This window comes from Chanos chanos, chromosome 12 (genome assembly GCF_902362185.1).
Source record: "Chanos chanos chromosome 12, fChaCha1.1, whole genome shotgun sequence".
In the NCBI taxonomy this organism is placed as follows: Eukaryota; Metazoa; Chordata; class Actinopteri; order Gonorynchiformes; family Chanidae; genus Chanos; species Chanos chanos.
Window position 1 is genome coordinate 13,533,225 of NC_044506.1, and position 21,911 is coordinate 13,555,135.

The following is a 21,911-nucleotide window of genomic DNA, read 5'->3' on the forward strand; positions in this document are numbered from 1 at the left end:
GTCGGAATTCATAGGAAACAAGGTGATATAGCCGCATAGTTCGTCGTTATTGGTGTTAAAATGGATTGTTCTGAAGAGGTTCAGTCACTCACGGATGAAGCAAGCACTCCGATGGAGTTGAAGAAAGGAATGTCAATATTTTTGGATGTAAGTATAGGGAGTCTCTTGCTTTTCTTTGCATTACAAAAACAAATTTCAGTTTTACCAGTGATGTGGCTTTGCACCATTTGCACTAATACGATTTTGTGCTTTGCACAGATGTGAGTGCTCCAAGAATTTCGATTTTCAGTTTTCGATAACTTCTCAGTGGTCATCATCTTTCACATAAATGAATCATGTATATTTGCACCCAGACATGTCTGAGGACCCAGGAAATGTCTCTTATGTCAACGTTCTGATTTAAAGTGCATGTTTCGTTCGCCTCTAGTATATTTGTAGTAACTGCTCCGTACACTTACCATTTATAGACTACGTATTACTTGCACACAGGTGCGTTCTATTTTGAACACTATTATCAAAATATAATAAGCATAGCCTGGTTAATCCTGCCACTGGCATTACACGTAGACCAACTTCTGAAGTCTTTTCATACAATGAATTAATCTGACAGCCTTGATCTTTGATTTCTATTTAAGTTCTATGTCTTTCTTTCTTTCTTTCTTTCTTTCTTTCTTTCTTTCTTTCTTTTTTAACATCTTTGATGTGACAGCAAAGCACACTTAAGGAAACAGATTAAAACTGGTCATTTTTGTGAAGTATCCCATTTATTGATGTTAATTACCTTGTTTCGTAGGATTTTTTCATACTATCACAAATATCACAGTAGTTTCTCTTTTTATTCCAAGAATAAATGTATCTAGCACTGTAGTCAGTGATTTCTAAGCTGGTGGCCTGCACCTTGTTTTCTGTCATGTGAAGTCAGAAACATAAAAGAGATGCTTCTTCCCCGGCACAGTTTTTGGGTTTATTTGTGTTTTAGATGTGTGTGTCCTTATTACTGGGATGTTACCCTCATATTTGCAAACAGGTTCTGCTCTCCATTTGTTAGTTCTATGCTATGCAAATGCTAGTTAGTGATCTGCAAACTCCCTTTGATATTCTGAAGATAAGGGCTTGTTTTACTAATGCTTGCCCTCACCATTAAATTTCTCTATGGAATTTACATATACTTTTGCATTTCAGAGTGTGTTATTTCAAGAAATATGTCTGCAGTCAGCTAATCTGGATGTGTGCCTCTTTTGATGTGGAGTGTGGATTGTGAATTGTATTTTTTTTTCTTGGACTTCACAAATGAGGAATAATACAAAGGTATACTTGGTGATAATTAAGTGGGCTGGCCCCATTTACAGACTCAGCAGAAGAATAGATTCATTATGTCTCCAACCTTCTTAGCAGAATCTAAATTCAGCACACTCTTGGCATTCCTGTCAAGATATGTTTTTTTTTTTAGAGTGTGAATGTTCTTGAAATAAAGCCCCTGTTACACTCCACTGAGGATGTAGCTCAGAGCCCATGGCTCAAAGCCAATGCAACCGTCATCAATTTGTGTCTCGCCCTCTCTGTTCTTCAGAGCCACACTGCACATGTATGAATAATTCGTATCTCTGGTGGCGTTTTGATTAACACAATATAGTTTTGGGGTACAGATATGAATTTATCCTGACGGCTATCCTTTGTTTTCTTTCTTATTAGATCTTGAGGAGAGCTGACAAAAATGGTAAGAGTTTTTTTGTTTTTTTTTTTCTCAGAGTTTGTTCAGTAAGCCCATACATTTCTGCACACTCTTCTCTATGTTATGTCTCTATTTCAAATCCAGGTGTAGTTTCTCAATGAAATTCTGTGATTGTCGCACTCAAACCAGTGCTATTGCACTGTTGTCATGGAAACACTGCACAGTCCATACCTCTGCTAATGACAGTCGATATTTTAGCGCTTTTAGGCTAGGGGTGTTAGCACTTAACAAATGTCATTGTTTTCTTGCTGAACATTCTGTCGTTCTCCTTTTCTGATCTACCACCATTATGAATATTTGACTTGTGGGAAGCTTGTGTATCATGCCTGGGCAAATGAAATATATGGAATATATGGTTCTCTCAGTCAGTCTCATCATTCTCCATGGAATTTACACCCACCCTCTATGGCATAGGGATTTAAAACTGCTGTTGTAATAATTCCTGAAAGTCAAAATCAGGTATGGTGTATTGAAATATCACAAACTGACATCCTCCATGACTGAATTACTTAGACAGTGAATCAGCTTTAACTCAAAGAACTACCATTTTTGGATGCACCATCATTAGAGCTGAGTTTTTCCCTGTGTGGTCCTTGTTAATTTTGAGAAAAAAGAACTTGTGCAGAATGTGTGCAGTCAGTTGAGAACTATATACAACTGAGAACACATTTTATTATACAGCATATTGGATAGAATATTTTAAAACAAAACTCGGTTTAATTAGGACACTCATGTCATTGCAACATAGAGAAAAAAACAAAACATTTGAATTTGACATTTGCATTTCAGCTGATCACGCTTTTCAATGAAACTCTGCTTATTCAGCTGGAAAGGAGACCTCAGACACCACTTATTGGATTCACACCTTAGAAGAGTTAACATTTCACTGTAGAAGGAATAACAGCATGAATCTGAAAATATCTGAGGCATCAACTATAGTGTGAATTCTGTTGGTTGGATAGAATCACACATGCAGATTGTTCTATTTCAGGTTATGGCTTACTGTCTAGGCTTGCAATGATGTAGTTTTCCAGGAGACCAGGATCACAAATCTATTTTTTTTTTCTTTGGAGAAAGATGGCCAAGGTTGACAAAGATATTTCTTCTGTTACCTGATACTTATTTCTAGTGACTAAGTAACTCATTACTTAGTAATTTCTAAATAACTCATTTACTGAAATATTTATGTAACTTATGTAACTGTTTAACAGTTAAATATGGATCATGTTTCTTCTGAGCAGTGGATAAATCTTCCTTATTTCAGCTATTTCAGAAAATTTTTGACTAGATTTAGATGAGTTTTATGACTGCATATTACTTTCAGCCAGGAGCATGGTCGCAGAACCTTTGGTAGCTACTGGTATTCATAAAGTCCTAGATAAATTGAATACAGGTACGTTACTCCAGGGTGAAAACCAAGACGAGCACTTCCGTGACTCTCCAAACATTGCCTTGTACCATATGGAGTGACATTCTATTTTAGATGAAGTCCAGGATTAGTCAGTTCCTTCTTTATTATGTCACAGCTTGTTGATGATCCTGAGGGCACAGTTTGGGCACCAGGCGGAGTTCAACCTTACCGCCTAGCCCTGGCGCACGGACAGCCATGTGTCATCTTCATACATCCTCTTAGCCAACTGACATCAAACATGCCCTAGAAAAGCCACACTGCCTTTGTCTTCAACTCCAACAGCCCTTTCATCCCCCCCCCCCTTTTTGTTTCTGCTTCATTATAATGCATAATTATTAGAATATGGTGGCCACTGTGACTGTTAAGGGGACTCTGCTGTCTTCTTCACAGATGATGGAAAGCTGTCCTTTGAAGAATTCAAAGCTTACTTTTCTGATGGAGTTCTGTCAGGGGATGAATTGAAAGAGCTCTTCCATACCATTGACACTCACAAAACAGAGTAAGTGTTGACCACAGACTAATCTGTGTTTACTTATGTTTTCCGTATCTACCCGTTTATGTAATCTCAGATTGATAAGCAAACATGTGTTGTTCACGATCTTCTCACCAGGTTCATAGTTCACGGTGTCAATTATTTCATCGTCTGTTACATAGTCAACTCAATAGTGTAGTTTATGACCACTCTCTGCCTAAAACTCTTTCATCCCCCTTCAAGGTCAATTAAAGGGCAATATCTTACTTTGCTCTTGCTTTTTGATCTCTGTAGCCAGAGCCAAAGGCGTGATATTCATTTTTCTGCACCATAAGCTGTGTTTTTGTTAGTTTAAAGCATTGAAGCTTGCGTGCTTTTAGCTATAGCTCACACAGCACTCCTGCGCACAGTGTCATGACAACAAGGGTTTGTTGGTGAGTAATGCACTCAGAGGGCACATTTTTTTTCTCCCCCAGACATCAGGGACTCATGTCAAACTGATTCCTATTAGACTGGGTAGACAAGGTCACATCGTCGTTGTTCTCTGTGTGTGTGTGTATGTGTGGGAAGGATAGGGAAAAGTCAAAGTTGATATTTTTATACTTGAAGGCCTCATATTCATGATCTCTCAAAGAAAAAAAAGACGTGGTATTTTCATCTTGTGCAGAACTTTGACAGGTCTGTCAAAGCTATAGCATGTGCAGAATCTTGTTTAAGTAAAGAGTGAAGAACCAGCCTTTGGGGAGGACAGAGATACTCACAAATACATGAACTGTACTGTGTCTATCATTCTTGGACCCTTGTTCTCTATTTAATTTATTCAAAGACTAAGGTATGTTTTATATTAGAGAAATCATGGTGGGTGTGATTTTATAAAGTGATGAAATGGAAATATTGGTGAAGAATTTAATCACCTTTCAAAATTCGCCATGAATGCCTTCAACATTATCTGATAATCTGTCTCCATTTGTTTTTACAACCACATCTCTAAATCAAAACCTAACCATATCTTTATGAAACCTTATTCTGAAACACATATGGTATATGGATTTAATTTACACCTCTCCTTGCAATGTGACTGAGACACTTCAGTCATCTTGGTTTCCATAGCAGCAATTCCCAAAGCTGATGCCAGGGTCTTTTGTAGTATGGGGCTGATATGAACATGCTTCCCATTTTATGATTTTATCCACCCTGTTTTGTTGATCTTGCTCTGACACTATTACATTTTCAGATAAGGAAAATTGTGGGTAACTGAACCTGTAGAACACAGTAATACTCTCAGATTTATAAATCTGCATTTCAGTTTGTTGACCACATTTAAGTGCACAGAGCATATCTATTTTCCATCCTCTGCCCTTTAGATTGCATTTCAGTTTTCACATTACTTTTGGGTGCCCTTGCTCTACTGCTGCCTTTGAAACAGTACTTAAGGTTATTAACTGAATAATTATTGTACCCTCTGCAGTCTTTGGACATGGTGGTGTGAAATAAAAAATATAACACCATGTAGTCTAAGCTGATCAAAGGTTTCCTAAACGCTCTGTCTTTGTGATTTATCACATCACCAACATTAAAGATGGAAACACTCTAATTTCACCAACAACTGAAACATTTATGAAAAAGTATGAATGTTCTTTGTCAATATTATAATAACTTAAATCCAGGACCATGAATTTAATCCTTAAAAACAGATTAATTTGATATTAATACACAAATTACAATAAAAGATCAAGCAGAAGGATTTTTCTTTTGGATTACACTGAAAATCCTCTGCTGAAAGGGGAGATTGTTGAAGCACAATTCCAGGACCTGAATGGAGTCCTAACTTGTCCTAGCTCTTAATAGAGTGAGTCAACCATTACATAAAGAGCTGGGTCACTGGTCATCATAGTTTAACAGAGTGGAGGTATGACAGATGGCGTCAAGGGCCGGGTGATGAAGATTTGAGGAACTGTCATCTCCAGACTTGATGAAACCTCCAGTTCCTCTAACCCATAATCTCAACTTTTACAAAAACATGACATTTTTTATTGTTGTTGTAACTTAATGTATATTTTTGGCAAAAGGAATTTGTGTTGATCAGCTGGTCATCTTTGTATCTTTTTAAATTCTCTTTACTTTGTGATTCCGGCTGTCAGAGTTTGAGATATAAAGCTTATTGACTGTGCTGCAGGTGGTTTCAGATGGCCTTTTTGTGTGCTCTACCAGTCTGTTTATCCATGGCTCGACCTCCTGCTACTAGATCTCGCCAGGCCAGTTAACAGACTGGCCCGTGACGCAAAACCTCCTGTTGGTACATTGTGTTCACTGCTCACCTCACTGAAGACTTTGTGCTATGTAGCGTCCTCGAGGAGCCTGCCACCTCCAGACGCCAGTTAAATACCACAAAGCTCCCATCTTGCAATGTTGAAACAAGGATTTAGGAGGCTTTACTTTGTCCTCCTCAAGAATAAAGAGTCTATCAGGCAGGGACAAGATCAGTGCAGTGAGAAGACAGTGAGGAGAGTATGTATGTTTGTGCTGGAACACATCCAGCAAGCGTAAAATGAATAATGGTCTTCATGTACAAAAGCTCTGTTTCTCACTAATTCAACTACTTAATATCCATTTTCTTTTCTGGTAATGCATTTAAATGCTTTTAGGCCAGGATCACTCTCTCTTAGATCCGAGATGAAGGTATTTACTATATATCTCCTTGTGTAGCACAATATACAATTACCGTATGGAGCAATGTATCGGTCTCTGGCCTTTACTCTGGTCATCATAAAAGACTGAACATGTACAGCTGGCTAACTTCTATTCGTTGAGTTCTGTTTAATTTAATATTTCCATTTGTTCTGTTTCTCTCTCAGCAATGTAGACACTGATGAGTTGTGTGGTAAGGACAGACTTTTCTTGTTTGATTTTATATTTAAAAGTTTGCATGTTCTAGCAAACTATGCTTATACTGAGTGCTAACGAAGGGGAAATTCATGCTTTTTCATGCATGGCCTCATAATAATGCCTCTGTCTAATGAATTTGTTGTGTGATTGTTCTGTTATGTTATTTCTGATGTAACAATACTTACTAATGTTTTGTTTTTTTTGTTTGTTTGCTTTGTTTTGTTCTTGTTTATATTTTAAAATACAGTAAATACATTGATTCATGACATTAGCAGGGTGATTAAATGAGAACAGATTTAAAACTCTAACTTCAAAGCATCGGTTTTTCATTTTTTGCAATCCATGTGACATTTAAAGACCATGTATTTTGGAATTCATCAAAAAGAGTCATGCACCACCGATAATGGCTTTGTAAATCTATCTTGTCCTAATTGCATCATAGGTCAGTGCTCAGAGTGAATGTTTCTGAAGGGAAAAAATACAGATAGCTAAGAATGTGAAAAATGTAAAATACCTTTCCTGTTATTCTTTATGTAAGGTTCATTCATTGACCATGTAATGTAATGTCAGTGTCATGAAGTACATCCATCCTGCAACCATGGTCAGACTACAATGGTGCCTCTTGGTTTTTCCCAGAATACTTCTCTCAGCATCTCGGAGAGTATGAAAATGTCCTTGCTGCCTTGGAGGACCTGAACATCTCCATCCTGAAGGCCATGGACAAAACCAAAAAGGTGAGTGTAATACAATGTGTCAGTGTTTGGTCGTAGAAACATTGTGTTCCTGAATGGATTCAGTATTCAGTGCCATCATAAAGATTCAAGCTTTATTGCTAAAAAAACGTTTCTCAGAAACAAATCTCTATGGTCTGTCGTTGATCATAGACAGATATGGCACTATCTAGGAGTAAATGCATGCAGGTTTATTTTTATGAGTTTACGTTGTGAGTAATGGAACAGAACAGAAATTAAGGAGATAAAAACTGAAATTGATATTCCGTGTCTTGTCTCAGAAGACTGCCTGTTGGGTCACCTAATCTCTCTCTGCTTGACCCCAGAGCCCCAATGTGAGCGTTAGATGTGTAATTCTCTGAAAGTCATATTAGAGCTCCTTTCACACGAGACTGTGGGAGATCTCAAGACACGTCAGGGTGAATTTTAATGACTCCCTGTCTGCCTCTGTCACTCTCAGAAAATACCATTCTTACACATGCAAAGTGTCTTGCCATTACTCCAAACATCAAGCTGTCAAATTGCAAACTCCTCTTCAGCAGTTACGTTGAGTATATTTACATCTCATGGATTGTCCGTTTTGATCTTACAATATTGATGGGGATATTGTATGCTACCTCATTGTGTCGTTGCATTTTGATTAGAATTGTTATTAGTAAACCTTACCATTGCTGTAGCAGTTATAATGAGTGTTAACCATGTGTTTTCCTGATTAGCATCTCATCGTTTTGTGAAGTTCTTTGAGTAAAAGCATGGGTTTGAATTGGCAATGAAGGGCAGACCATAGTTATGTCAGGTGCCTGATTGGATTATGTCAGCAAAAATGACCTGCTGCATTCACACAGTGGAGTATATCATGTGTATATATATATATATATATATATATATATATGTATGTATGTATATAATATATATGTGTGTGTGTGTGTGTGTGTGTGTATATATATATGTGTGTGTGTGTGTATATGTATATGTATATGTATATATGTATATGTGTGTGTGTGTGTGTGTGTGTGTGTGTGTGTGTGTGTGTGTGTGTGTGTGTATATATATATATATATATATATATATATATATATAATGTTAAAGTCACATGGTTGGACATGAAATTCTATGTTGTGAATGTTAACAGTGCCTGATTTGTAAGTGTTATAGAAACCTTGACACAATTTAAGCTAAATCAAACAGTTTCTGTTTTTTGGTTTTTTTTTTAATTCAGTGAACTTATCTTGTGGTTCACCGTTACACTTCTCATTTCCACTAAAGAATTCATTATTCACAGAGTCCTTTTGACGGAGTCCTAATACACTCACCTCCCAGTGGTATTAGACAGCGATGTGATAGATTTGACTTATTTCCTGTGAATCTCTAGTGTGTGTGTTTCTGTGTGTGTCCTCAGTAGCTGTTATTTGATCTGAGCAACAGTAATTATCTGTCTGAATCAAGGCTGATCAGCCTGGTTAGCATGAAAGGCCAGGATGACCCTTGCAGAAAAACATCGGTATGTACTTCATGCTTCAATTACCTCAAAGACATTTAACTCAGGCCCGGCTGCTGCCTTGTGCTGATAATGAATTACAGCCATGTTGACACTTACCCCTGCTGAGTTGCTGATCTAATGTATGTCTGCATTTCACAAAGTCCCATGATCTGAGGCATGGACTGCAACAGCGAGTCATTACATTAAAACATTTTAATTAGTTGAATGCATGTGAAATCAAAGGCTATATCTATTTGGTATGCCTTTTTAGTTAATGGGTGGATAGAATCTTTTACAGCTTGGTTGATTTTTTTAATGAGGGACCTTCTTCGGCTTTCTCTGGAGAGTAGGGTCACACACCTTTTGAGTGCAAAAGGGGAACAAACAGTGTAATCTGTCATATTCTAGAGTATTCCACATTCATACAGAATTTCTCAAAGTACATGGAGAAGGACAGGAAAAAAAAACACTTGAGATGTCTCTCTAAACAGTGGAGAGAGAGAGAAAGAGAGGGAAAGAGAGAGAAAGAGAGGGAGAGAGAGAGAGATTTAATATTTCAATACACAGCATTTGTTTTTAGATTGCATGCAACATGTATTGACCCACTGAGAGGCAACACTTTGATTAACTCCAGTCTCTATTTCCACAGTCTGTTTCCATCAATCACTGAAACTCAGGCACCTCCAATATTGTGTCATACATCTTTCACTACTGAGCCTTTAGCAGGGGTAAATTCAAATAGCTGGTTAGCAAGCACAAATGGAGAGAGATATTCAGACATCACCAAAAATAAAAGCAAGCTGCACACAAACAAACAAAATAAATAAATGAATGAATAAATAATAACAGGTTGAGAACAAGTGACAGCAATACTCACAACCCAATTACATCCTAAATGCTGAGATTATAGACTGATAGCAGTATTCCTCAAAAGAAAAAAAAACAGAATTAATGTCTTTCTAAAGATGATTCCCTCGAGGCAAAAAGCAGTGCCACTCATGTTCATCTTAATATGAAGTTTATTATGAGTGATCACCGACCCTCAATTCTCTTATGTTTAATTAGGAATAGACTGGGTGGTGAGAGTGAGAAAGCCATTGTTGTAATGTTCATTTTACATTGCTATCTCTTTCTTATACATACATTTACATACATACTTTTTCTGGGTTTGGCTGTCTCACTTTCAAGAATGTAGAGAAGGAATCTGTCTGTATGTGTGTGACTTACCGCGCCCTTAGCTTACTGCGATGGAGAAGAAAGCTGTTTGAAGTAAAAGAAAAACACATTCCTTTCCTGTTTGTCTTACGCATTAGTAACTGGTGACCAATGCTGGAAATTGTTGTGTTCCTTAGTACAATTTTTGCTTGCTCTCAGTTGTTATTACATATTGCGACTAATTTGTTAGTGCACCATTTTTCGTATTTTCTGTATTCATATGAATATATATTACGTATTTAATTTATTCACATACTGTGTCTATGGTAAAATGACCAGAGGCCTTATCTCTGATTATTCACAACTGAGCAGATCAGTGTCTTTGTTTATCAGCACTTTAAAAGTCTGTCATCATGCTCAAGATATTTGGTTAAAGTTTCAAATATCAGGTTTATTTACGTTATGGCATATTCACATTGAAACTTATAACATGGCCTCTCAAACACCTAGGCCATTCCCTTCTGCTCTTCAGTTCAGTTGAAACACTTCTAGATTTCTGATGAATGAAAAGGGATTTTGCCCAAAGGCCTGATCCACAAGCTTTGAACTTTAGGTGAAATTATGTATATGGATATCCCTTTAGAATGGCTATATGGTTGGGCGGGAGCCCGGTGTGTAGAAAATGGCAGCGTTAAGCTAACCCTGTTGGGGGGTGGGGGGGCTGTGAGGGAGGGGGAATAGCAGTTGGAGGGGAAGTGATGTGACGTGGGGCACTTGTTAAAATGGCCACAGGTCCCGCCAGCCTGGACTGGCGTGACTCACAGCTCAGCCTGTAAAGGTCACCTTTCTGTCTTTGGCATCTACAATCCTACTCATCCAGCTCTGATCTCCGCTCTGTAAATGCGTGGGCTAGAGTCTCACTTTATGAGTGTTGGATTAAAATGCATTCAGATGAAACAGGGAGGCAAATAAGAAAAAAAAAATCAATTCTGTATGTCTGTGTAAACATCTTGAGCATCTGATAAAAAATCAGGTTAGCACCTGCTCCACTTCTGCTTGTCTGACATTCTAAATAAGTCTTGTGATGTGAGTGGGAGATTATGAAGACTCTGTGTTCTAACGCTGGCACTTGTTAGAGAGAGAATCAAGTGGAGAGAATATTGCATTCCCACAGCTCCTCAAAACATTATTCTACGAGCCACTGCTGTGCTCTAATGGCTACTAACCATCTCACAGCTGTCAAAATTCAAACACCAACACACAGCCTCCAAACAACAACGGCACCCCTTAGGCTATACAAAAATTCAACAGAAATTATGCCGAAACTGCTTGGAGTTCACTGTTGGTCGATATGGATATTATGTTTAGATTAATAAAGGTCCTGGCGCTTGACTTCCACCATTCTATACCACATCTGCTCTGCAGTCAGAAGACCGATTATGCACTTACACTGTTCTAAGATCTAATTGTTGTAAAACCTTTTGGGTGCCTCTTGATCCAAAAGAACTGGCTGGTTAACAGTCTGAGTACAACACATGATATTCCAAAGAAAAGGCATTAAATTTTCATAGTTTCTCTATTCTGACTAATGTTACCATGACATGAATTATGGCCCCCCTTTGCAAGGTAGCCTAACACTGTGCTAAATATTTGAAATGCATCACACTGATAGTAATTGTAAACTTAGACAATAAATCCTTAATATCGCATCATAGGTTTGAAATATTCATGATGTTTTGAGAGTTCCTATTCATTTATATTTATGGAATTTTGTATCCAAAAGCAAAACATTATTGATATTCCAAAACAGACTTCACTGGGAATGATTTTATCTTCGTGCATGCTAATTTCACTGCACTAATGTCTCCTTTATTTTCCAAAAGCAGTAAATTACAAAACAAATACGACCGATCTGTTTTTATCACCAGCTTGAGAGGAAATAATTATGAGCCCATGCTGCCTCAGAGATCATTGATGCACAATGAGTCTGACAGCAGTCATAGCCAGGCTAATAAGAGATTTGATCAAACCCTGCACAGTTTAGCCTTGGGCTCATTAGCAATGGTAACACGCAGAGCCGTAGAGGAAGCAAGCATTATCTGATACTTTTAGAACACTTTTCCTTCCCCCTTTTCTTCTGCAGGAATATCAGGAGGCCACACACCTGGAGCAATTTGTGACGCGTTTCTTGCTGAAGGAGACCACCAGTCAGCTACAGTCCCTCCAGAGTTCTCTGGAATGTGCTATGGAGACTACAGCTGAGCAGACCCGCCAGGAGAGGCAAGACATGGCTACACTCTTACATAAACATATAAACACACTCTACAGTTACAAACACCAAACCTGGATATAGAGTTAGTGAAATATTATGAGTAATTGGAAAAGTGTCCTAACAGTCATGTTTGCTACGGGTTTAGCAGATGAGGGAATGAAGTACTTCGGTGCCTGAATCTTTTCCCATGTATCTTTGTGGTGGATGACTCTGGATGCATGCAAGTTTGTTAGTATGTTTTTTTTTCTATATCTCTGTGTAAAGCAGTTCCTTTGAATTAGGATTAGGAAGCTGTGTGACTCACTTGCTTTGCGTAGGGAAGGCAGGTCTGCTGTAGAATCCCCACGGGGAAAAACTCCTCAGAATTCAGAATGAAAAATGAGCTGTTTTGTTCCACCACCTGGATGATTGTATGCATTAGATTCGTCTGTGTGTGTGTGTGTATGCATCAGTGCGTGTGTGTATGTGTGTGTGTGTGTGTGTGTGTGTGTGTATGCGTGTGTTAGAGAGAGAGAAAGAGACTTGCCATGCCCACTGCCTCCCCGTTCCCCCATTTCCAGCAGCAGAGATCCTCAGTTCACCTCAAGTCCATGTAAAAAGCAAGCAGCTGAACAGCTTGCCTGTGGAAATGATGGATGCTGTTGCTTGATTGGGGAGTGGGGCAAATTCATTACTTTCTGTCCAGTTCCTTACAGATTTGGCTACGGTTCACATGGTTTCAGACTATGCACACACGTATGTATGATTCCTGCTGTTCACAGACCTGTCTCACTTTTTTTTTTAGCTCATGCGTCTACCTAGAGCAACTCACAATAGTTTTCAATTTCAGGGTTAAAGGTCTTGTCTAAGGGCAGGAGAGAGCCATTATGTTCATCTGCTCATATTTTTTAAATTACACATTGGTTCAATATTTGTTTTGAAGATAATTTTTAAACCTATTATGTGAACTGGCAGTCCATCTATATCCATAAGTCTGCTGCTTAAAAAAGTAGCAAGCACTGTCTTGAAAAACACCAAGCTTTAAGACTGTAAATGACTAACTGATAACATGTAATAACATCCGCTTTTCAGTGACAGGAAAATTCTTGCTCCATTTAATTAACAACAACAACAACAACAAAAAAATGCCCCCAACGACAAATATAGGTTGAAAATGCATCAACCAATGTGACTAAAGTAAAGAAAGATAGACGTTAGATAAACTGCCCTCTTTTTTTTAAAGGCGCTCAGTCATGCCGCCCACCATACCGCCCATGTTAATGTTAACATCCGTTCACAGGGGAGAGAAAGAGTGATGATGGGGCCCAGCGCGTACTCTCAGAGCCTTGGAGCTGCGCTCTCCTCAGCCTGTACTTAACAAGTCATTTTCAGTCATCAGATCTGTGAGCCCACTGTGCTGCTCCTCTGCTTCCCTCCACAATATTTCAACAAAGATCTTTCCTTTCTATTCAAAAAAAAAAAAAAAGAAAAAAAGGAAAAAGAAAAGGAAAACAACTTGCTCTCTGAAAATCCCCTGAGTGCGTTCAGAAGATTTGAAACACTTGGCTGTCTCAGTCCTAAGGAATGTGCCTTTTTTTTTTTTTTGGTTTTATCTGGTCGATTTTATTTATTTACTTATTTACTTTTTCAAAATTTGATCTATTTTTTTCATTTGTTTTTTTTTTTTTGAAAGAGAGAGAAAATTCTGTGACACTTAAATCGTGCAAGGGAATACGCTAAGCGCAGAAAGTGTTTGGCATGGTTACATAGTGACAGGACTTAACCATTTTCATTATACATCATAACCCTTCGTACCCTATGACACTCTACAGTATGCCTGTTGATTTAATTACCTCATTTGTTTTAGCTCAGCAAATCTTAAATGTCATTGTAGTTATAGGGGTGTTGTAGATATGCTCGTCTCTCTTTGTACTGTGCCCACACTGAGATTGATTAAGACCAGCAAGTAGGCTCTGGAGAAACAGGGCTCCTGAATTGCCAGCTCATCTAGTTCTCTCAGTTTACCTTCATGGAATGGACTTGTGTGGCAACAAAAGCTTGTAAAAACATCAGCCAAAACATTAGTGGTGGTTATTATCTGTTACGTCTCTCTCACGCTGACAGCAGAGGCCCCGATTCCCTTCCGCGTCAGATGTGTTTAAAGTGGCCGGCGGTCAGAGCAAATTGAAACGGTGCGGCTCCATTCTCTATTCTGTCTGAACCGTTTCGGTCGGGCTCTCTCTGTGGAGCAGTGGGAGCGCAGCACGGTGCAGCGCTGCCTGATGAAAGGAGGGAGATGAGCGCCGATCCTGCAGCAGTCTCTCAGTGGCATAACCTCTATAGAACCAGATCCCAATCAGAGCCAAAGCTCTTTCATCTGTTTCAACCACTGGCTTAGTATTCGCTATTAAAGTGACTGCCGGCTACGGCATGTGCCCTGAACAGGGAGCTGGTGTCAGATAAACTATCTCAGGGAATTATCATCGCTAAGCCCTGATTATCCTTAGTTCCATCTTTTCACACCATAAAGGCTTAATGTATTTAAATGGTTCCTTATTATTCATTTATTATTCATTGTTGATATGGATAGTAAGAGTTAGTGGATTGCCTGTGACTTATTGTGTTTTAAAAAAACGGTTGACTGATCTATGATTCTGTCGTTGTGTGATTTGGTTAAACATTATAAATAACACAGTGGTGCCACGATTTGCATAGCTAAGCCACGAGGGGCAGTATGAGATATGAGGCTGTCCTTTGGTGTGCTGCCAATCAAACCGACAGGAGACGTGTGATTGCTGGCCGAACATCGTTTAAGATATCGCTCAACATCTGTCTCGCTGGGACACTGCTCACATTATCTCTCTCAGAAACAGTGTGTTTGTGCTACAGCACTGTCATCACCTCCTACCCTCAACTCCCAACAGTCCACTCACGTCAGGAGACACCTCACCGTTTCCATAGCGAACGCATTATACATCCACTGCAACGTTCTTTCGACAGAAGGTCTGTTAAAAATTCCGCTCGGTGAAAAAAAAATGGCTTCCGAATGATAATTAGGGAAACGGCGTGTCCCAAAGCACATTTACACCCAAATCAACACGTTGTGCCGCAGGTCTAAATCTCCCTGGGACTGACTCTTAATTACCTGTTTGATTCCATCTGTAGGCAGACTAATTTGGCCCTGACTTTGACTCATTTGTGGAGGAGTCAGATGTTTTTTGTTTTTTTTCTTCTTCTTCTTCTTCCTCTTTTTTTTTTAAAGCGAAGAATTCTTTTCCCTCAGGACCCGCAGTGTGAAGTCACGTGTCTGATGGGGATAAGGAGGAGGCAGCTGAGGCATAATACAGACACCTGTTTCCCTCTTTCACTCTCCACAGATCGGTGCCAAACAAACACAGCCCTTCATATGCAACCTATGAATAGGGGGGAAAAAAGCATAGAAAACAAATATAGTAATTAGATTCATTATTTGAACTAACCCATTTGCAGCCTGTTTTTTTTCCCCCCCACATTCAAATGCACCAAAGCAAAATCTCTCCGAATAAGAGACGCATTCTTTTCGATTGAAATGAAGATAATTGTCCCTTTTTTTTCCCGGGCAGAGAAGCTCGCAATTCGCATGATAACTGCAGAATCGGTCTCCTTTTAGAGATTTTTTTCTTGCTGCTTTTTGAATAGCCATCTGTGAGGCTCCCTGCTTTTTTTTTTTTTTTCTGGTGTTATATGAGCTCATAGTTAACCTTCAACTGTCGGTGACTCATGTCACAAACTTTAATTTGCAGCATCTGAATGGATGACAGAGAGTGCTATTCCACGCTTATGGGCCTTTGAATAGCTTTTTTTTTTTTTTTTTTTTTTTTTTACCCTGCAGCACATCAAGACGATGACACATCATGTTTGTATACACACTTCAGAGGATTTTTCTTAAGCTGTGTTGTGTCTTTTTTTTTTTCTCTTGTACGGTTTTGGAATAATGGAATGATTTATGTCTCGTGCCTTTAGGGGTTTTTAAATCTTGATTCCTTCGAGAGGAGTGTCATTGTAGACATTTTTCCCCACTGTTTGTCTTCCTCTAAAATGTCACGCTGAAGTATTGACCTAAATGGTGTTTGCTCACACACATCACATAGTCCTGTCCTCCCTCCAGCTTACAGTGATAGAGTATGAGGAAGAAATATATAGTGGAGGGCATGAATATGTATACACACCTGAGATACTGCTCTGTGTTTGTGTGTGTGTGTGTGTGTGGAAATGTGTGTGTGTGTGTATATATATGTCTGTGTGTGTGCACGTGCATTGTCTTATTCACAGACAGGGGCCCGTGAAGCCTGAGGTTCTGTCGATTCAGTGGTCAGGAAGGCGATCCAATCGAAGACTTCAAAGGAATAATAGCTTGTCTCCAAACAACCCACTTCTCAACCTCGTCAATTCAGGTGTTTATTCTTAGTCACGGCACTCGTGAAGAAAGGGCATCCGCCCACGTCTGGTCTCTGCATGGGGAGGGCTTGGGGGGGGGGGGGCCCTGGGGAGAAGAACATGGAGGTCCTTTCATGATTTTCTCACTGTTAGAACTTTTGTTATTGGAAAAAAAATCCAACCATAATCCGCTAGATTCTATTCACCATTTTGTCAGTCCATTCAGCGTTTCAGTTATCAGCGTCATGTTTCAGGTCAGAGATCAGATTTTAAAAAAAAAAAAAAATTCAGTGATTCAGAAATTTTATGTATTCAATGGTTTATTGATGAAATCCGTTGAACTGCTTGTACCAGACACAGTATGGAAAATGAATTTCTGTGTTATGTACTTCATAATGCTGAATGGCACTGTGTTGAGTTTTACAGTGATGTGACACTTTTCTACTATCTGGAAGCTCTGTAAAAAGATATAAATAGAAAATTGCACGTTATTGGTTATGTGTCGTTTGACACTTGACAGAGACAGATTATTCTAAATATTATTCTTTATAAAATGATTCTGCTTTGACCCTTGTATGCTCTACCAGCGTCGAAAGCACTCAGTTTAGTGTGACTCACCAATTATGTCACTTCAAAGGCGGGAGCAGCGCGGTAGTGGGAATGTGGATTAGGCGGAGCGTCAGGCTCCTCAGCTGAATGTTGATATATGTTTTGCCAGGTCTTTATGAAGAGGACAACCAGTGGATTACTCAGATCAACAGACTCCAGAAGCTCATTGACCGCCTTGAAAAGAAGGTGTTTAACTTATTGGTATTGTGTTGTATAGCATATTGACCCTATGTTGATTAAGCCATCAGTCAAAGTAGAAAATCTAGCATCTTGCCACTTATTTCTCTCTCTCTCTCTCTCTCTCTCTCTCTCTCCCTGCTGTTGGTTTTGATATAAGTTGTTATACTAGATAATAGTTTTATTAACTTTATATATCACAGATCAAAGGCAGAACTGGCATAATGAATTTGTAACGGTGAGAAACTTAATACTCTAGGCAGGTTCCTGGCTTGTTGTGACTGTGGCTTTTTTTCCCTCAGGAGCTGCGTCTTGAGCCTGTTGAAGAGGAGGTCTTGGAAAGCACCACTAAATCAGTAACTCATTTACAGTTTGCTCTCCATCGTGGTGTTGAGTCATTACCACAGAGACAGCAGCAGCTTGTTGTCTAGGAAACAGTGTGGCTGAAAAGTTGTAAAAGTTTTTGGGGTTTTTTTCTACGCTGTCTGTTGCCGTGCCGTGGCTCACTCATTTGGGCTCTGTCATCATTATCAGGCCTATTCCTGAGTCTTTGGTGTGATGGTTTCAAATGAAGTCAGTAGAGAGTGCCTCAGTGAGAAAGACTGAGAGAGTGAGAGAGAGAGAGAGAAAGATGATTGACCTGCATACCAGATATCAAGAATTATTTGTGTTCTTGTATGTTCTCTATAACTCTTGATTAACAGCAAATAGAACATTGTCATAAATATGTAATTTATTTATAGGCAGAAACACTCGTATTAGTGTATTAATAGGTCAAAATACCATAACTGACAATATATTGTTGGTGATATGCTTCAGCTGAGAATAGTGTATTTATAGTATGTTTATCTTCAAGTGTGTGTGTGTGTGTGTGTGTCTGTGTGTCACCTTCTCCATCTGTCACAGTGATGACTCTAATGCTACTGATGTTTGAAAAGAATTGGAAGCACACAAAGTGTCAGGAGAACCAGTTAAAATATACGAACTGATTTAAGATAAAAAGAAAGGAAAACAGCATGAAAACATAACTGTGATCACAACACAGTCCAGTGAGTGTTTAGCTGCAGGAGTGGAGTGTGTTTACCTCATGCACACCCAAAGAGAGGTTATGGGAGTTGGCACTAATGCAGCTCCTGTTGAGAGGTCAGCGTTTACCTCGGGGAGAGAACTCTCAGTTTCCATTTTCCTCATCTTCCATCTCAAAGTCAACAAACCCAACAAACCCCTTCGTCACTCACCTCATTATTTAAGCACTGTTTATGGATCTACCTCACACCTGAGCCCTGAGGTAGTTTGTTGAGGTTGATTTTGTGCCTCACTTTTCATTGATTCGCACAGATGGGATTTACGGATGCGCTGAATGAATAACTATGTTGGATGCGCTGAAAGAATAGCGATGTTATTAAAGTCTTAGAACATATTACCCCTGGCCTCCCCCCGCCCCCCCCCTTTGTTATCTCTAGACCCTGCGTATTTTACGCCGTGTCCATTCCATTTGGACTTTGCTATAACCCCTAGATCCTATTCTTGAATCCCTTCTTCAGTGTGTGAGAGGGCATTAGTTTAGTGTCAGTTCTTGTCCTGTTTTTATTTGAAAGTCAGCGCCCTTTCTCACATACGCCTAACCCCAGTCATATCCCTTTACCCCAATCCCTGTCCATAGATTTGATTTATTCTGTCCCCTCTCACAGTTCCTGTCAGTAGATGTCATGTCTGCCTGCTGCCTCTGGTGTCTCTCTCGCTCCATATCCCAGTCCGTATAGTCTCTTCTCTGATTGTTCCTGTACTCACCTGGGGCTTTGCTTTGTCTCCGTCTGCGTGGTTTTTTTTTTTTACCTTCTAGCACATTCTGATTGTCCAGAGGCAGCTTTCCGTGCTCGAAGAAGAGCAGGAGGAGTTCCGCCTGGCTCTGAGGCAATACATCGACTGCGCTAGCGCCCAGATCGGCTGCCTGCAGTGAGTTCTAACCGCCGGGATGCATGCATATCTGTGTGCACGGGTGAAAACGTCTCTGTAGATTTCACATGTTTATCACGCCGCTGTCAACAGTGTGAATTGCCATCCAGTTCGGATGACCTCAGCAGAGCGTTAAAATGTCAGACATTACCATAGATTAGTTAGGGATTCTGAGTGTTTGTATGAGTTCACGCGTCTAGCACCGGAGAGGACACTTGTCGGTGACGGCATATTGTAAAAAAAAAAACGATACTCTAGTTTTTACATGGCCGGAGTCCAAGGTTGACTTTTAAAACTGAGATGTGATGAAAGAGACAAGCAACACAGTCAGGCAAGCATTTTTTTTTTATCTGGGACCCGTGGGCACTGAAGGAAGATGCATTCACTTGCCACTAGTTTCTATATAATCTTGTATCTAATTGACCAGCGCTTAGACAGTGAGAACATATGATGCCTCTGGAGGTTATGCCATTGCTGTTACAACCTATTGTTATAGCCACCTCAGCCAAAGTGACTCATCGTCTTAACAATAATGGAAATTAGCCCCGCAGTACCGAGTGCCATTAAGGTTTTGTTTGTTGATTGCTTCCAAATTTGGTCTCCCTGTTTTCGTTGTTGTTGCTTCAGCATTTTGATGAAGTTGCACAGTTGTTTCTGCGAGATTGATTTTTTATAAATAATTTAAAAACAAATGTGGTTGTCAATAATCACTGACATGTTGTGCTTTGCCTCTGACAGCGTTGCAGTTCAACGGATTTCAAATGAGTCTCGCTTCATTCTCTACGAGTTTTGGGAGCATAGCAATGTGTGGAAGAAGTAAGTCTCATTAACAGTAACGAATCTGCATAATTTTCATGCTTTATGTACTTGTGAAAAACTAAACCATTGCAAAGAAATAAAAGGTGAGTCAGTTCCATGAACTACTTTTGTTCTCTGCACACAGTCATCTGCAAACCAACTACAGCAAAACCTTTCAGAGGGGTAATGTTGACTTCTTGGAAACTCCAGAGATCATGACAACAATGCTAGTGCCAGGTATCCTGTTACGGTTCTCAGTAGTACCAGACAAAGCCCTGTCTCTTTGGTTCTCTGTGAGAGCAAATACTCTGGGTGTGGATGTTTGAAATGGTATTCATCAGTCAAATGGATAACATACTGACATTAATGAGTCTCACTGTAATTCACTGATTGATGTTCTCGTCCACAGCGTCTTGGTGGGTTCTTAACAACAACTAGAACCGGCTGATTCCAGAAAGCTGACGCCACTCGGGACCAGTGAGAGCCCTAATGTGACATCTCTTTTTTCTTAATCCCTGGGAAGTGCATACTCGTGTTAACGTTTGCCGTGAATGTCATGGTGAATATCGGTGGACCTCGTTGTTTTTTTTTGTTTTGTTTTTTTTCTTTCCATAGTTAGCTCAGTATAAATAGCGTCCACTCCTAGATGTTACCTTTGAAAGCAATGACATCATCGTTTAGATGATAGCAAATTATGACATCATCACTGTGTTTAATATTCCATCACAGGTGGAACAGCTAGTTGTTTATCTATAACACAAGAGTGCAGTGAGTGTATGGTGTGACATCTGGTACTGTTATAGTTTCCTCTGTGTAAGTGTCAGAAACCAGCATATCACTGAGTAGCAGTACTTAAGAGATGGTCTACCTTGGTATGCACTACCCTAATATATGAGCTCACCCGTATTGTATAATAAATGTATTTATTGTTCATGTATTTATCATAGTTTGTCTGCTATAAATAAAGATTATAACTCTTTACTGCCAACCGCTTTTGCTTCTATTTCTAACATACTGAGTTACATGTTTCAGCACAGTGTTGGTCATTTTAAAATGTTACAAGGCTTTAATGTGTCTTGTCTGGTTTATTTGGCTCAGTGAGAGCATGTAGACATGGATGACAGTGTGAGGTCATTCAACAGACCACTCATAAAAGCCAAGGATGAGTCATTTGTAAGGGCTCGGAGTCTGATTTTAAATGAATCAATACTGCCCCCTTGTGGAGAATCCTTTTCTGAAGCATGACACGACAGAATAGTTAATGATAATGTGCTGTACCTTTCATTGTTACTAGACATAAAAAAAAAAAAGAAATACAAAAAGAAAACATAAAAAGTAAAGTGGTGAGGTTAACAGACGCTGGATTGGACTTTAGCTATCCAAACTGCCTTAATGACAGTCACTCATGATACAGTTAGTATTATTTGCTCCTTACGATTCACCTGCCTCTTAATTTGGTTTATGTCGCTGGCTCTACGCTCGGCTGTTTTTTAGACTAGAAGTAAATTAAATAATAGAATGAAACATACTTGTGTAAATAACAGCAGGAGTGACAGCCTTTTTCAGATCTAATTAAAAAAATATGAGCTTTACTTGTGTATATCTCAAACCTTAATAGAGCCGACAGTAGGTAGATGTGTCCCCTAATATTATGACCTTTCAAAGAGAGAGTTAATGGGTATTTTACAGAGTTACGGACTGTGCCAGGCAGATTATGTGAGACAGTAATTACACTGCAGCTTTGGATCAAAAGACAGTAAAAGCATCATAAATTTAAAGTACTGTACTTCTACAAAGTAAACTGTAAGGATACCAGAGTTTATAGGATATATGGCAT

The 21,911-nt window shown here is 39.3% G+C and overlaps 1 protein-coding gene across 1 annotated transcript; it reads left to right on the top strand.

Annotated features, from left to right (window-relative positions):
- The first annotated feature begins 60 nt into the window (after window positions 1-60).
- On the top strand, window positions 61-20,647 carry necab1 (N-terminal EF-hand calcium binding protein 1). The gene is made up of 13 exons (XM_030789391.1): window positions 61-147; window positions 1,693-1,717; window positions 3,534-3,642; window positions 6,471-6,496; window positions 7,138-7,235; window positions 12,011-12,147; window positions 16,430-16,551; window positions 17,253-17,329; window positions 17,623-17,676; window positions 19,164-19,276; window positions 20,015-20,092; window positions 20,220-20,311; window positions 20,484-20,647. The coding sequence occupies exons 1-13, from the start codon at window positions 61-63 to the stop codon at window positions 20,510-20,512; spliced, it is 1,047 nt and encodes a 348-aa protein (XP_030645251.1). The 3' UTR covers window positions 20,513-20,647.
- The last annotated feature ends 1,264 nt before the right edge of the window (window positions 20,648-21,911 follow it).